The 16,959-nt window shown below is 35.5% G+C and overlaps 1 protein-coding gene across 2 annotated transcripts in view; it reads left to right on the plus strand.

Moving 5' to 3' along the window:
* Nucleotides 1–15,025, plus strand: part of LOC131072869 (uncharacterized) — a 41,655-nt gene extending 26,630 nt beyond the window's left edge. For both annotated transcript variants that reach the window (XM_058009158.2, XM_058009156.2), the window contains one exon: nucleotides 14,742–15,025. In XM_058009158.2, coding sequence (XP_057865141.1) covers nucleotides 14,742–14,820 — 79 coding nt within the window. In that variant the 3' untranslated portion in view covers nucleotides 14,821–15,025. The remainder of the gene's footprint in view (nucleotides 1–14,741) is intronic.
* Nucleotides 15,026–16,959: the final 1,934 nt, after the last annotated feature.

A 16,959-nucleotide genomic window follows, 5' to 3' on the forward strand; every position in this document is an offset into this window, starting at 1 on the left:
GACTTGGGAAATAATATATGTAAAGGTGCACCCATTGCCTAATATGACATTGTTATACTATTTGTTAGAATTTTGTAGAAACAATAATCCTACCTAGGACACAATGCTTATCACCTAATCACAAAACTATAGTCAAATTTAATGGAGAAAAATTGTAGAGTAACATACATATAGGCCTTTAGGATGCATAGATCAAGGGGATCATGTCCAAAGTTCATGAGTTAAACTCTCAATCATTCCAATTGGGAGAGGATAGGCCTCTAGGATGCATAGATAAGGAGATCATGTCCAAATTTCATGAGTTAAACCCTCAATCATTCCAATCTCAATCATTCCAATTGGTAGAGGTCATGTCCATAGGTCATGAGTTAAACTCTTAATCACTCGTGATTAGGAAATGAAATAACTCAATTTAATTAAGATATAGGCAACCTTAGCTAAAAAAAGGTTACATCTTATTACTATCAATAAACAATTAATGTAGTAGTGGTGACACTTGTGTACCTCAAGTCTAGGTGAACATATGTCATTATTAGCTACTTATATGAGGCAAATTAATTATTCCCAATATCTTGTGTATACTTATTAAATAGGCACACAAGCACACTTAGGATACAACATATCCAATGTAGAATAAATATTACACCATCATCCCCCATAAATGCAACTTAGGAGAAATGGAAAAAGAGAAATGAGTTCTAACAACAAGGCCATGTTAGGTACCTATGTACAATAAGAAAACCCCACAATAAAAATGATGAGACTAAAGAAGCACCTAAAGAGAGTTTAAGTATCCCCCCAAATGTAATGCTTCCTACATTGGAGAGGGAAGGATGATACATGTTGAAGAAGATTCATGTATGTTGAACCACATTCCTACTCTTGAGATTAATTAAACTAAATAGTGCATGTTGAAGCTTTTACCATTCTTGATAGGAATATAGGGGTAGAAAACTCAAACTATATGATGTCTCAGAAAGTCCTCAAATGTCACCTCACGATGTTGAGATGTGCCACAATCAAATTAGGAGTCCTATGCTTACTTGAAGAATGTGACAATCTACAACCTTGTGGAAATTGATGTAGACCTAAATATGAAGATGAAACACCAACAATAATGAAACTGTGATATTGCTATCAAGATTCAACTGTGTAGTCTTCGAGTCAAACTCATTGACCCATGTTTCATGAGTAGAGGTTCACAAGAACCCATCTCTCATGAGAATGAATGGAACACTTAGCACTCATTGCATCTAGGTGATGCCAACAAAGGTGAAGCATTGGGCCTTCTTAGGTCACCCATCCCAACACTACTCCATCTCAAGTGCACTTTACCATGGAGTTTCCTCCAAAGTTAAGCCCATTTTCAAAACATTCAACAAGTGTTATGCCTTATGAAGCATCCATTATAGAGCCCCTATAGCTCATCAATTGATAAGTAGGAGATATTTTCTACAAGTCAAATTGTGATATTGCTATCAGGATTCAATTATAGCAATATCACAATTTGACTTGTTGTGGAAAATATCTCCTACTAATCAATATTGAAACTGTCATAAAAGAGGATATGAATGTCTACCAAATTTACAAGGAGACTTGCAAAATAATTCAACAAGATTTATCAAGAACTCATCCTAGTGAGATGTCTATGGAATATGGTGTGTGTAGTCCTATTACAAAGAATTATTGGAAGCCATCCATGAAGCAACAATAGACTTAACAAAATCAATAGGAGATGGAATATCATCACATATCTCTAGAATCTTTGTCAATGAAAGGACTTGAAGGTTCAAATGACCATACTTTATCTCCTTTAAAGTGTTCACACTAAATGCTTGAATCTGAACATCAATTGAAGTAACAATAGAAGCAAAATGTTAGAAGACATACAATCTAGACTAATTATTTTCCTCCTCAATTGCAACAATATATTTTCTCTATAAATTTTGGTTGAAGTTAGAATATGGTGTGAACTCAACACTCTTCCTTAATGCTCATCATTCAAAGATATTGTATTAACGTGAATAGGCCCTCTCCCAGAAACACGTCTTATTACCCATCATGATTTGTGTTGTATAACAAGTCTATAATGAAGAAAACATACTCTATGATGAAGCCATGTGATGTGAAGCTCCAAAATCCAGGGGGCATCTCCTTGAATTTGAATTTTGTTGGTTAACATATATGGGAGTACAATTTTCCTTGAGGAATGACCTTGAATTGCCTAGTAAATAGCTACAAAAAAACCAACAATTTGAGATATCACTATTGGATTAGTGGTCTTCTTCTGAATTTTAGAGGTACAACTCCCTTTTATAATAAAATTTGGGTATGATTTTAACTAGAAAGCAAGAAAGGAAAGCAAATTAAAACAAAAAATAAGGAAGGTAACTACATAGAAAAGAGAACAAACACAAATTCATTTCTCGAATGCATAAAGAGCGAGTGTAGAATAAAAGAAGCGATTGCAATTTATCATATGACAACTATTAAAAAAGAAGTATAAATTTATGCTCAGTCAACAGATTGACCATGTTATTCTTTATCTATTTCTCTAATTGAAAAGTTCACAGATTCTTTCCCTTCATACAAAGTGAAAAAAATCATCCTTTTCATTTAGGATTTCCCAGTACCTAGCAAAAAACTGACAATCATAAGAGAGATAGTGTTGCCAACAATTTATCCATAAGATCAAAAGATCACAATTTGTTGATTGTTGTTGTTTATGTCGATGACATTATTTTTAGAGGTAGTAGTGATGCAATGTGGAAAGAGTTCCAAGATACAATGCATAAGGAGTTTGAGATGTCAATGCTTCGTGATTTGTCTTTCTTTCTTGATTTACAATTTCTCAATTAGAATGAGGTATATTCATTTCTTTGACTGAATACATAAAATAATTGTTGAGTAAGTTTAAAATGGAAGAGTGCAAACCAGTAAGTACACTTATTATTACTAGGTGTAAATTGAATAAAGATGATAAATCTACCTTGGCAAATCAGACTTTGTGTAGGTCGATGATTGGTAGTTTTTTGTATGTGACTACATCTAGACCAAATATCATGAAGGCAATAGGTATGGTTGCTAGGTTTCAGGCAATACCTAAGGAAACTCATGTCAAGGCAGTGAAGAGAATATTCAAATATCTAAAGGCTACAATGGGGTTTGGTTTGTGGTATCCCAAGTGTGAGAATTTCAAGTTAACTGCATACACAAATGTAGATTGAGTTGGATGTATAGATGACCAAAATAGCACAAGTAATGGAGCTTTATTTCCTAGTGACAATCTTGTGGCATGGTTGAACAAAAAATAGGATTTAGTATCCCTATCTACAATAGACGCATAATACATTGCAACAGTTTCTTGTTGCACTCAAGTTTTATGGATGAAGAAGAATTGAAATGAGATGAATGCAGAGTTTAATGAGCCCATTTCCATCCTTTGTGACAATAAAAGTGCAGTAAATATTTTGAAGAATTCGTTGATGCATTAAAGGACAAAACACATTGCAATTAAGTATCATTTTATGAGAGAGAAGGTTGCTGACAAAGAGGTGAAGTTGGAGTTTGTTGAGACTAAGAAACAATTAGTAGAGAGCTTTACAAACCCCCTTATTAATGAGGCTTTTGAGTATCTTTGGAGGAAATCGGAAGTAGATGCTCCCTCTTGAATCAAGAGGAAGTGCAATGTGAGGGGGAGTGTTGACCCCCTATCGCAAGCACACTTGGTGGTCTTGTAGAGTTCCAAAATGAAGTTTGGGTAGAAATAGAAAGATCAAATGAGTTGATGAAGTATGGAACTCAGGGGGTGTATTTTTGAATGCTATATCTACAAACAAGATAGAACCCAAAAGGAAGACACGATTGTTCTTTTTCATTAATCTCAAAGGGGGAGAATGGAACTCAAAATGCTTCAAATACGTAGAAGCTTCAGTTGTATCACATAGGGGGAGTTTTGAATGGTTTTGTTTGTTTTGGTGTGTCAATAGCATTTTGTTGTTTTCCATTAATGATAAAGGGGGAGATTTTTAACATATGTTGTCATTGATGTCAAAGATGTGATAGAGGAGTTAACAAATTGTTAGAAGCTCGCTACGAGGTTGAGTAAACATGTAATTGCATAGCCACAACTATCTTAATATCTATGTCTAAGCATTTCGATTCCAAGATGTACAATGTCAGGTTATATGACTAGTTGGTGAATGATTGTAATATCATCTTGCATCCATTACCTAGTGTTGAAGGTGATTTAGAAGTATTTGTGGTATGTTTTTGAGGTCTCTTCCTCAAATAGTGTGTTTATAGAGGTAGCTTTTCATGCTTTGCATTCTGCCAATTTTGAGAATTATGATTTGTGGTTTGAGAGGATAGTATGTCTACACCCATTCTATCAAATTCTATAGTTTCTAGAGTTGATATTTTGCAAACAAAAGTTTGAAGTGACAGAGTGGTCATTGTGCTTATTGATCAACTAGGTTGTTGTTTTGGTTTGATGTGTCAAAGGTTTGTAATGTGTGCTCACTAGAGATAGCATGTGGATGACTATTGGGACCAAATAAGGCTACATTGGGAAAAGCATAGCATGTTCATTCTTCTAGTATAACATGTAGGCTTTTGGACCTAGCCTATTACACAATTGGTGGTGTTTTATACTCATGGCCAACTTGAAAATGCAACAATCTTTTCTTAGGTCTACATATGAATGTAATTCTATTATAGTGCATATATGATGAATACTAAGAGGGGGGGTGAATTAGTATGCCCAAAATCTTAACCAAACTCTTAAGCAATTTTACTGTAGATTGGTATAGTAGTTTAAACAACAAATGGTTAAAACATAGATAAACCAAATGGCAAATAAAGCATTCACCCACAGAAGCACAATCACCATAACACAAGATATTTTGACGTGGAAACCCAAATGGGAAAAACCACGGTGAGTAAAACTCACAAGTCAACTATATGCAGAATAGTAACCAGACCGGTTAAGGTCAGACCGGTTAAGGCCTTACAATGTTCTTCACCAGAATAGATCCTGTTAGGAATCCAGATCTCTGTTAGGAGATAAGTCCTGTTAAAGACTACCCTGTTAAAGGATTTCAGATCCACAACTATGAACCACCTTGTTAGAGGATTTACAATAGGCTTGACTGGGCCTACCCGGTTAAGGGTTTCAGACTTGTCAAAGAGATTAGCAATCAACAAGTGAATGATCTAGAAAGTAGCACATAATGTTTGATTAGATCCTTGACTACTCTTTGTTAATACATTGCAACATTACTTCAATCTTCTATCCTTTTCATGTTCAATCTCTATCGCACGATGCTTCTATAACAACTTCACTCTTCAACACACATACACACTTGTTAAAACCCTAGACATGATGTCCTTAAATAGGAAGCTGATTTCATGTCGGTCCAATGAGATTGGATTACAATTTCCTAGGTTCAAAGCATCTAGACACATTTGGTAACACGACATAGAAACACCGTCAAAGTGTCGGTGGATGATAACTCATCACACTTTACAAGTTTACCGGTTTAACACAGTATACCGATTACAAGTTAACGAACAAAGACTGGTAAACTGGAACATAGTGTTTCGATCAAAAAGATTAACTGCCACTAGGGGTCCTCGTTCCACTTGAGGTCTTCATACCACTTGAGGTCTTCAGTCATGCTTTGACTGGTAAGCATCTTCTGCAAAACATCGATAGTCTTCGATAAACAAAGACTATACATACAATGGCATATAATACTGATGTGAACAATACAACACATATTACCGGTGGAGAATAACTCATACATAAAATAAGTGTGTGTCCATCAATGACAATCACAACTAAATATGCCAACAACCACCTCAACTAAGTACAAACATTATCAAAATGCCAATAATCTCCCTGTTTGGCATTGATGGCAACACTTAGGAAAATTTTGACATCTAAGTGCTTACAAAACAAAAACAGATGTCATAATCAAAATTACTCCCCCTAAGCATATACACTACTCCCTTTACCAAAGTTATAAGCATGTGCAAATTCACTGCTACTCCCCATAAAATTTTCATGACAGAATACTACTCCCCCTTTGCCAACAATGACAAAGTAAAACATGCCTCAAAAATTGACCAAAAACATATTACACAATCATGAAAACAGAGTATATGTCTATGACAATAAGGAATAAAACTTCTCAAAAAGAAATTTAAAGTCTTTCAAGAATGCCTTCATGTCTATGGACTAGGTGTCTAGGAGTGAGGTCGCAATTTTAGTCTGTGTCTTCATCTGAAAGGCTAGCTCCTCCTTGGCATCCATAGTACTCATCTCCTGAGTAACAATGATAGCTTCCATGCTCAGAAAGAACTTCTGAAGAATCTGCAACTTCAAAAGTAACAACATATGTAACTCCTGCAGATCATGATTTCGCTTGTAGATCTCAGAGTCAATCCTGGCTATCTGTTGACTGAAAGTCTTTATTGTTTGCCCATACATAGTGAAGGAATCATAAGGAACTTTGAAAGTCTCCACATACTTCTTTAGTTCCGATTGGAGTTGATCTTTCTTTTTCAGAGCATCCTCGCAAAATAGGTGAGGTTGGCAGATTTTGCTCAAAAGTTTATTACCTTCAGCCATGGCTAGACTAATATCATCTCTTTGATGTATTAGCTTTTCTCTGTCTTCATCCATGTTCTTTACTAATGCAACTTTTAGTGATTTTTCATGCTTCTTCTCTGCAGAAACCTGGGCAACATCTTCTAAATATTACACTTGATCACCTACTATAGTGTAGAGGAGTTTTAGCTGGGCCATGGAAGGATCAGTACTGGGAAGAGTGGAATTGGGGACTAAGCTCGAGAGAGTATCAACAAAAAATTGGATAAAATCCTTTTCTTTCTTCTTCCTCAGTTCCACCAATCGTTCTTGAGCTAGTTGAATGCTTCGGAGTTTCTCATTTTCATCTTCTGACCCGGTGAAACAGGCAAGAGTCAGATCACTGCGACCGATGGGATCAACCTGTTTAGTCTGATCTTGCTCTCTGGTTGCCTTGGGAGTCTATCCTCCTTCTTTTGACTTGATCTCCTCTTGTCTCTTCTTCTCCTACTCTTTTTTCTCCTTAGCCTCCTTGTCGGCCTTCTCTTTTTCTTCTTTCTCCTTCTCCAGTTTTTCTTTCTCTGCCTTCTCCTTCTCTTGTTTCTTTTTCTTTGCCTTTGCCTTCTCCACTTTCTCTTTTTCCTGTTTCTCCTTCTCTTCCTTCTCCTTCTCCTCTTTCACTTTGTCTTGTTTCTCCTTCTCTTCCTTTTCCTTCTTCGCTTTCTCTTTGTGTTGTTTCTCCTTCTCTTCCTTTTCCTTCTCTGCTTTCTCTTTGTCTTGTTTCTCCTTCTCTTCCTTTTCCTTCTCCGCTTTCTCTTTGTCCTGTTTCTCTTTCTTTGTTTTTTCTTCCTTCATTTTCTCCTTATCTGCTTCCTCCAGTTGAGTACCTTTGGCATCTAGTGCATCCACACCAATAGGGTCATTCTGCTCAGTTACTCATTCTCCCTGATCATTGAAGGTTTCATCCGGTTTAGATGTAGATAGGTCAGGCTCTTGCTTAGCCTACCAATTTTCTTTGCATACCTTCTGCATCTTGACAATTGCTTTAGCCCATAGTTGGGTGTCTTTTTCCACTTCAGAGGTTTTGCCTCCGAGTAACTGTAGTCTTCTTCTTCGCATGAAAAAGATGCCTTTGTACCGATTAAGAATCTTAAACAATTATGAATTAGAAGCATCAGGAAAATATTGGGCAAAAATTTATTCCCTAATTTCATGCTCCTTTTCACTGACAATTCACCATTTATTATCCAAATAATTATACAAAGAATTAGGAACAACAGACTTAATATCGGTTGGTGACCGATCATTATCACAAATATTTAATGACCTCTAGCTCTACCTCTTCCTTTTCAATATTGTCGAGATCATCAAAATAATCTTTTAGATCATCAAAAACTTTCCTTCTAATATTCTTCATAATCCTTTGAAAATGTGTCATAGGCTGGTAAGAAGCAACACGTATATTTACTAGTGCAGAGGTTGCAGGAACATTACCGATTGTCTTCATCTTCTAACTTGGTTGCCTTGTCTTCTTCATTTCTACCTCTAGTTCAATGTCTTTTGAATCTAGTGTGTTATTCTTGTTTTTTCTCTTCCTTTCAAATACCTTTGGCGGAATAGCCTCCGGTTTCTCCTTGGCTGGTGACCTCTTGGTCACTTTAGGACTAGTAGCAGATGTAACTAGTGTCAATGCTGATGGCGCAACTTTCCTCTTCTTTTGCTTCGGTACTTCAGTAGGTTTGATCCTCTCTAAGTAAGTACCGGTCCTCTTCTTCTTTGGATCCAGTGGTGAAGCAAGTAGGGTAGATGCATACCCAGTAAGTATATCATTCACCACTTCATAGCCCATAGGCTCAACTTCATCTTGTTTGGGCTCAACCGCTTCCATTATGCAATGATCCACTTTGATTGTGAAACAGATATCATCTTCATACTTTTTAACCAGATCACTTGATATTCTTATTCTCTGGTTCATCTTCAATTTGAACTCATCAAAATACCTGTTCAGAGTCTCCGGATAAGTAGATCCTACTGCATGCAGACTCTCCTTGATTTGTCTTGTGACCAGTAGGTCACTTGACCATTGAACATCACCGACTCCTGGAAAATACCCTTGAAAATAGAAAAACAAACCGACAAGCAGTTGACCGAATTTGAACCTCAGAGACTTGTCCTGTTTGATGGACTTCAGATTCCCCATGAGTTGTTTTTGCATACAGGTACACAAGTCGTACTCTGCATTCTCCTTGATCATCTGATAAGCGGCATGCACCACAACTGTAGGAACATAGTTCATTCTGCTAGCATAGAATACTCTATACCCGATTACCATGCATGCATACTTCACCAAATCATCTCTAATGGTATTAACAGTCATTGCCCTCTTGTCACTCACAGAACCAGTGAGCTCTGTCACTTTGGTTTTTGTGACCTTGCAAAGAACAGGGATTTCTCCAACATTGCAGAAATCGGTCACGACATAGATTGCCTCAGGTGTGATATCATGAGTTCGTTCAAGATACATTTTGTCACCATGAACCTTGCTGAGAATGATTCTTATGTGATCATCTGTGAATTCTTCGAGAAAATACACTGCATTGTGAAATTTATTCTTTTCGATCACACTATAATTTGGTTTAATCATCTTGTCTTTCCCACAGAACAAACTTAACTGAGAGTGAATCACTAGAGACCCTAGGTCTTCCAGTCTACAATCAAGATAACCAGAAACATCCCCTTCGACAGTGACTCCGACGGGAATTTGAGATAGGGCATTATATTTCACCTTCTTCCTAAGGGATTCAGATGACTCCTCAGGTGCATAAGAACTAGAAGAGGCTTTGGATGTAGAAGCCATGTCTAAATAATTTCAAATGATGAGAGTGATTCGTCGAAAAATACCTTTTCATTTCGAACTAGGGTTCGCTGATGTCGAGCACAACACACTTCTCCAAGAGCTTACTTTACCGATCTGACTTCCACACTGATAGCTTGAAATGACTGCAAAATCTTGTGCAAGATTTCTTTCGATCACAAGATGAATCACTCTTGTTGTGCTGCTCAAGCTAGAAAAATTCTTCTTCGAAAAGTGGGTAAGTAAAAATGACGACAAGAGTCACTTTTAAACATGCTTCTACCTACCATAATAAATACATCACCGATAGGGTACAAACCCTAACTTTACCTCTTCATTTCTTTTGTCGGTTGACACCTGTAACCGATACCGATAAAAACACTTTGCCAATATACACCGGGGGTCCAAAAGATTGTTACTGATATGTTCCCCCTTAAGCTTTTTGAAGCTTAATTTGCCGGTTCAGAGGTCTTCACACTAGGTGCAGAAACGGGTACATCTTGTGGCATCTCTTCAAACTTCTTCTTCCAAGTTTTGTTCATATCAGCTGGTGTGGTTTCAACATCGACCTTCCTTTTACCTTCAGTCAAGGTCAACCAGTCTATCTTCCAGTGGATTCTTTTTCAGTCTAAATGTTTTGGCAATATGTCCCAGTTTGTGACAATGATAGCATACCATACTAGGTGCTCTCCATGGTCTAGTGTTCACATTTCCATTCTTCCTCCTGCATGTTGCAGTAGTGTGATTGCTACCACGACAGATCAAACAGGTTGCTCTCCAACTGTCTGCAGCTCCATAACCATTTGACCAGTGGTCATAGGTTCTGTACTGGTTTGGGTTCCGGTTCATAGGAGGTTCTTGGACAACTCCTTTTGGTCTTAGTGCATAGCCTTCGGGGTTGTTCATAACTAATCTGCACTCAAAAGATCTATGCCCAAACTTGTTGCATGCATAACAATGACCATTAAATCTACCAGTTCTAGCCTTGTGGTTATACACATTGTAAGGGAAATTATTATAAGCCTTGCTCCTACATACATTGGCAGTATGTCCTTCCTTATGGCAGTTAAAGCATATAGGTTTGAACTTTGTCTTACCTTTGCTTCGGTTGATCTTAAGTGTTGATTGCTCCTTTGGTGCATCAGTCTTGGTTCCAGAGGTTTCACCTTCCTCATATGCAGAGAAACCAAGTCCAGAGGTATCCTTTGATGGCTTCATTGTTTCTAGCTTTTGGTCCAACTTTGCAACACTCCGGTTGAACTTTGCAAGTATCTCCTTTGTCTCATCAAGTTCCTTGGAAAGAGCATCATTGATCTTCATCAAGGTTTCATTCTGAGAAATGGCTGCATTGAGTTCTGCTTGCATTTCTTCTTTCTCTTCCTTACCCTGTTGCAGATAAGCGGTAATGGTACCAATTTCTTGGTTTAACTTAAAGATCTCACGCTCCTTGTCCTTCACTAGATCTTTAGCTTTTCTTCTGTTTTCTAGCTCCTAACTCATTTTGATAGTCAGTCCTTCCAGCTCCCTCCTTAGGTTAGTTTTGGACTCATTCAGTTTCTCCACTTCTTGGACTAGGGCATCCATGTCTACTTCATCAGAAGAGTTGTTCTCAGTAATTTCCATCATTTGCTCAACAAGCTCTCTTCTTTTGGCTAAAGAGGCTTTATACTTGATCTTAAGTTCATCACAGGCTCTCTTAGATTCAACCAAATGGTGAGTGAGTTCCCTCATGCTGTATTCCCCCATATCTCCTTTCAAGTGGTTATACTTAGAAAAAGGTTGGCTCTGATACCAATTGATGAATACTAAGAGGGGGGGGTGAATTAGTATGCCCAAAATCTTAACCAAACTCTTAAGCAATTTTACTGCAGACCAATATAGTATTTTAAACAACAAACCAGTTAAAACACAGATAAACCAAATGGAAAATAAAGCACTCACCCACAGAAGCACAATCACCATAACATAAGATATTTTGACGTGGAAACCCAAATGGGAAAAACCACGGTGAGTAAAACTCACACGTCAACTATCTGCAGAATAGTAACCAGACCGGTTAAGGTCAGACCAGTTAAGGCCTTACAATGTTCTTCACCAGAACAGATCTTGTTAGGAATCCAGATCTCTGTTAGGAAATAAGTCCTGTTAAAGACTACCCTATTAAAGGATTTTAGATCCACAATTGTGAACCACCTTGTTAGAGGATTTACAATAGGCTTGACTGGGCCTACCCGGTTAAGGGTTTCAGACTTATCGAAGAGATTAGTAATCAACAAGTGAATGATCTAGAAAGTAGCACATAATGCTTGATTAGATCCTTGACTGTTCTCTGTTAATGCATTGCAGCATTACTTCAGTTTTCTATCCTTTGCATGTTCAATCCCTATCGCACGATGCTTCTATAACAACTTCACTCTTCAACACACATACACACTTGTTAAAACCCTAGACATGATGTCCTTAAATAGGAAGCTGATTTCATGTCGGTCCAATGAAATTGGATTGCAATTTCCTAGGTTCAAAGCATCTAGACACATTTGGTAACACGACACGGAAACACCGTCAAAGTGTCGGTGGATGATAACTCATCACACTTTACAAGTTTACCAGTTGAATCACCACATTGGTGTCGGTGGATGATAACTCATCACACTTTACAATTTTACCAGTTTAACACAGTATACCGATTACTGGTTAACGAACAAAGACTAGTAAATTGGAACATAGTGATCCAATGAAAAAGATTAACTACCGCTAGGAGTTCCGCTTGAGGTCTTCATATTGCTTGATGTCTTCATACCACTTGAGGTCTTCATACCGCTTGAGGTCTTCGATCATGCTTTGACTAGTAAGCATCTTCTGCAAAATACCGATAGTCTTCTATAAACAAAGACTATACATACAATGGCATATAATACCGGTGTGAACAATACAACACATATTACCGGTGGAGAATAACTCATACATAAAATAAGTGTGTGTCCATCAATGACATTCACAACTAAACATGCCAACAACCACCTCAACTAAGTACAAACATTATCAAAATGCCAACAATATATATAGTTGATCTAGGATCTATCCTGGAATGTTGGGAAGCTATGTTATATGGGTATCAATGTAATTATCTAATATGTGCTAGATGTGTGAGTATGAGGGTGATTCTATGTGAGTTGCATTCCAATCATTGTGTGATTTCATTAGAAGATCATATATAGTGTGGGAGAGTGTTTTGAAGGTTGATTAATTCAAGTGCAAGTTGGGTATTCAGCTTGAAGGTCCACAATTCATGTGTTTCTATTCCAGTGGGATTGGTGTCTCATCTGCTGATTAGGTGTTTAGATCATGGAGTAAGGGATTGGTGTCTCCTATAAGTTGGTGCTTGCAAATGTAATTGAGGATTGATGTCTTCTGTAGGTTGGTGCTTACTTATATTGTAAATGGTTTATTATTTTGTGAGGTTGGATTTGGGCAGTAGATACAAGCAACTATTCTCATCGTGGTTTTTCCCATTCTGGGTTTCCACATTAATTGAGTGTTCATTGTGTGGATGTGTTGATTAATTGCTTTATCTTTAAGGAAAGATTAGTAAATACTGATTTGATTACTTGGGGTTTATATCTAGAGAATTTGTTAAGGAAAATTAATGTTTAATAATATTGAAATTGGTATATACAAATGTACACCCCCGCCTCCCTCAGTCTATTGTGTGCCCTTCACATTGTTCCTAATATTTCAAGTTATACTCTTCCTAACGTTAACAAGATGTAGCCATTCAATTATTACACCCTAGCCACAAAACCTTGGAAGTTTAGGGACCCAATTAATGGTTAAGAACACTTGGAGGGGACCACCAAGTTGGTTGCAATTGGCTATGTTCAATTACAGAAGAAACCTAGTAATTAATAAATAAAACTCGTTACACATTTGACATAGACTTTGAAGAGTGCCAACATAATGTTTAAGTCCTTGGGAATTGTAGTGAATGGAGACTCCATATTTGGGTGTAGCATTTCAAGGTTCCAACAATTCAACACAATTTATCATCATTAGTTCCTATTTGTAACACAATCTTAGCATTTAAAATCCCATAATTGACATTTTGAATAGCTAAAAAAAATTATAGATGAAAATTGCCAAATTTTACACAAATTACCTAATTTTAGAAATTTCTTGTCTTCGTAAAGGAATAATTCACAATATCAAAGTATCATGGTTGATTAGGGGTTCTTGACTTAGATGTAAGGTCTTTTGAGTTTTTTTTTTCTTATGTATTGAGGCCTAAACATGCACATATCATAAGAGAATAAGTAGTAGGGCTCTTTAAAACATGCTTTGTTTCAACCTCTAAATGTATAATAATAAATGCAATTAAAATTTTGAACAAGAGGGAAGATAGATGAATTCTATGCATGCCATTAACATTGATTTTGTATCGGGGGATTGTTTTCTCTTAAAGCATCTATGAATATCTTTACAATATTATTTAGGTTCGCTAAAGTTAAAAAGTTCATTCACCTTGTATCTCACTCATGATAGTTTAATTGGATCTATGTTTCTCTTAAAATATAGCAAGGGTGCTATGCACTAATTAAGGCACTTTACCTAGTACCTAAGCGCCTAGGGGTACTTTAGTAAATTTTTTAAATGTATCCCTAAACTATTCTAAAAAATAGGCCCTTGTTTTTAAATATAGCTATGCCCTCTTACTCTTGGGATCCCCTTCTTGTGTAATGCACATTTTTTTCATTATATTGTTATAGAACTCACATAATCTTACTTGGAATGCTTGTGCTAATCACCTAGTTTTTTTATGTGTACCATAATTATTCTATATTCTAACCCATGTGACGGTAATCATACTCTAACATATAGTTTTGTAAAAAAAATTAATTGATCATAATTAACAATATTATATTATACTATTTACCTATAATAGATGTTTCTTCACATGTATATAGATTATCTTTCAATGATATGTCAATTTATGGTGTTCTAGAATTACCACACATTGGTTAGAATATAATAGATGTTTTTTTACATGCATATATATTATCTTTCAACGATATATCAATATATGGTTTTCTATGATTGCCTTACTTTTATAGTGATCTTGATGGTGAAAATGGTAGTGTAGTCCATATACGAGGTTACATCTTTCAAACCTAATGGAGTAGTTTCATACACTTTGATGAACAATTTATAAAATAGATAAAATAACTTTTACTTGACATTTCATTTGAATCAAGTAGATTAGTAAGCAAATAATGGTTGGGTGTTAAAATGTATTTGCAGACAATGTTGGGTAATGGCTATTGGACAACATCAAACACCTCTTCCAGGGTCCATATGGTTGCCAAATATTTTAGGCTGACTTGATACTATTTGTGTATCCATTATTTTTATACCATGTAGAGAAGGAGAATATTATGTTCTTAGGTACATATAAAAATTCATAGTGAACTATATGAGATGATTTAAAAAAAAAAATTATATACCTATGACATGATAAGATTTTTCGAAACAAAGTAACGATGTATGCAATAAATTTTACTAATATAAAAAGTATTTTAGGAAAATATGTTGTTTGAATTACCAAATAACTTTTCTATGAAAAAAGTAGATTCTTTACAATAAAATAGGAATATTTTAAATATCTGTAAATTTCACATATGCACCTCTACATAACATGAAACTATCCACATATTTCTATATGAAACTTAGGTTATATTATTACAAAATCTTCATTTACAAAATATATTGTCTTAACTATTTGTTTGAAGTAATAGTTAATAGTCTTCTTCCATAGATTTATGTCGAGACATCTTTGTAATACTTATTATTTTAATATGTACTAAATTGACAAAAATAATATATAAATTAATTATAAAATATTTATTTATCTTAAATATTTTAGAGTTTTTTCCCTCAAAATTTTTATCTCATATTTTATGGTTTGTGAAAATCTTATATATTTTTCAAATAGTATACATTCAATTAAAATGTGAATATTTTTCAATCCTAAACTTAATCCAACATAAGAGGATAAAAATGCAACCTTATTTCTCAAATTCATTACGGGAACAAAAATGCAATTTTCTTTCATAAATTCATTACTATGTACATGTATTGAGTTGAAAGGTAATATATGGTCTAGGAAATAATACATACTATTTTTCATATGAATTATGGTTTCACAACTTCTAAAATACTTTCAAGTCAATCTTCCTTGACTAATTTTTCTTGAGTATTGTTCACAAGAACTCATTTATCATAACTATGAATTGTCCACTTAACACTCATTATATATAGGTAATGCTCCTAGGGGTGATGAATCAAGACTTACCAAAACCACACTTTAACAAGTTGTTTCCTCACATTCAATACCATCTAACTTGTTATTTTACAAAGTGATTGTGGTGGAAAATTCATAGCTAGATATATTTGAGTCAAAGTAGTATTGGGATGGTTTGCCTTGGAATTCCCTTCAGTTGACCCTTATTAGCATCATCTAGATGCAATGAGTGTTAAAAAAAAATCATGATCATATGACATGATTTCTTGTGTATAATTTCTCAAGAAATATGGGTTCATAATGTTTGATTCAAAATTTTCATGGCAAATGGTGTTTATCCCTTGGGATCCTAGATGTAATATGTTCTAAGAGAGCTATTTGGAATCATGATATTTGAGTCCTTGTAAGCCGTTACTTATTTAATATGGTTTGGTGAAGATTGAATCAAAAGGACATAGTTAGATCCCAATGTATTATCACATAAAAAAGTATAAATGATAAAATGTAAATATGTCTAGGGTACCTTTTGGGTAGGTAAAGTTGAAATTGCATACTTCACAATCTTCAACTTATGTTACATGCTCTTTTGGTGTCCATTCCCTTAGTTATGTTTAGGTGTCATTTCCCCATTTCATATCCATAATACATGTCATTGATATGTTATACAAAGATGGAAAGGATTATTTTCTTCTCCTCTATCAAGTCTTGAAAGATGGAAGCCTGATTCCTCAAGGACACTAGAACCATATAGGCATTTTTCTTTGGATGCTAGGTCCACATAAGTTCTCTTGTCCAAGTTCAAATTTGAACTTTAGAACCCATGACCATTGGAACCTAAAATGTTACTACATTATCTAATTGGTTTTTGCTCAAAATATCACTAAAAAACCATCAATACTTCAATTTTTGAATCTCTTACACACTTGTGTTTTCACAATTCTACTATTTCTTAAGTGCCTTGTCCATACACTTTATTGTTGTAGGTTTTTGAGCTCCATTATTAAAGAATAGATTTTATACTTCCTCATTGTCATACACTCCACTTTAATCACTAAAATTCTTCCCACCTTTCACCATTTTCATGGCCTAGTTTTTCTCCACCACTCCTTATGTATTCTCCTCTTATTTTTTTCTCACGTGGTTCCCTAACTTCTTTTACAATAGAAATCCTCTCCCAATCCCTTGTTGAAACTCTAAATATTCACCTCATCCTTAATA

The sequence above is a fragment of the Cryptomeria japonica genome, chromosome 6 (genome assembly GCF_030272615.1).
Source record: "Cryptomeria japonica chromosome 6, Sugi_1.0, whole genome shotgun sequence".
Classification (NCBI taxonomy): Eukaryota; Viridiplantae; Streptophyta; class Pinopsida; order Cupressales; family Cupressaceae; genus Cryptomeria; species Cryptomeria japonica.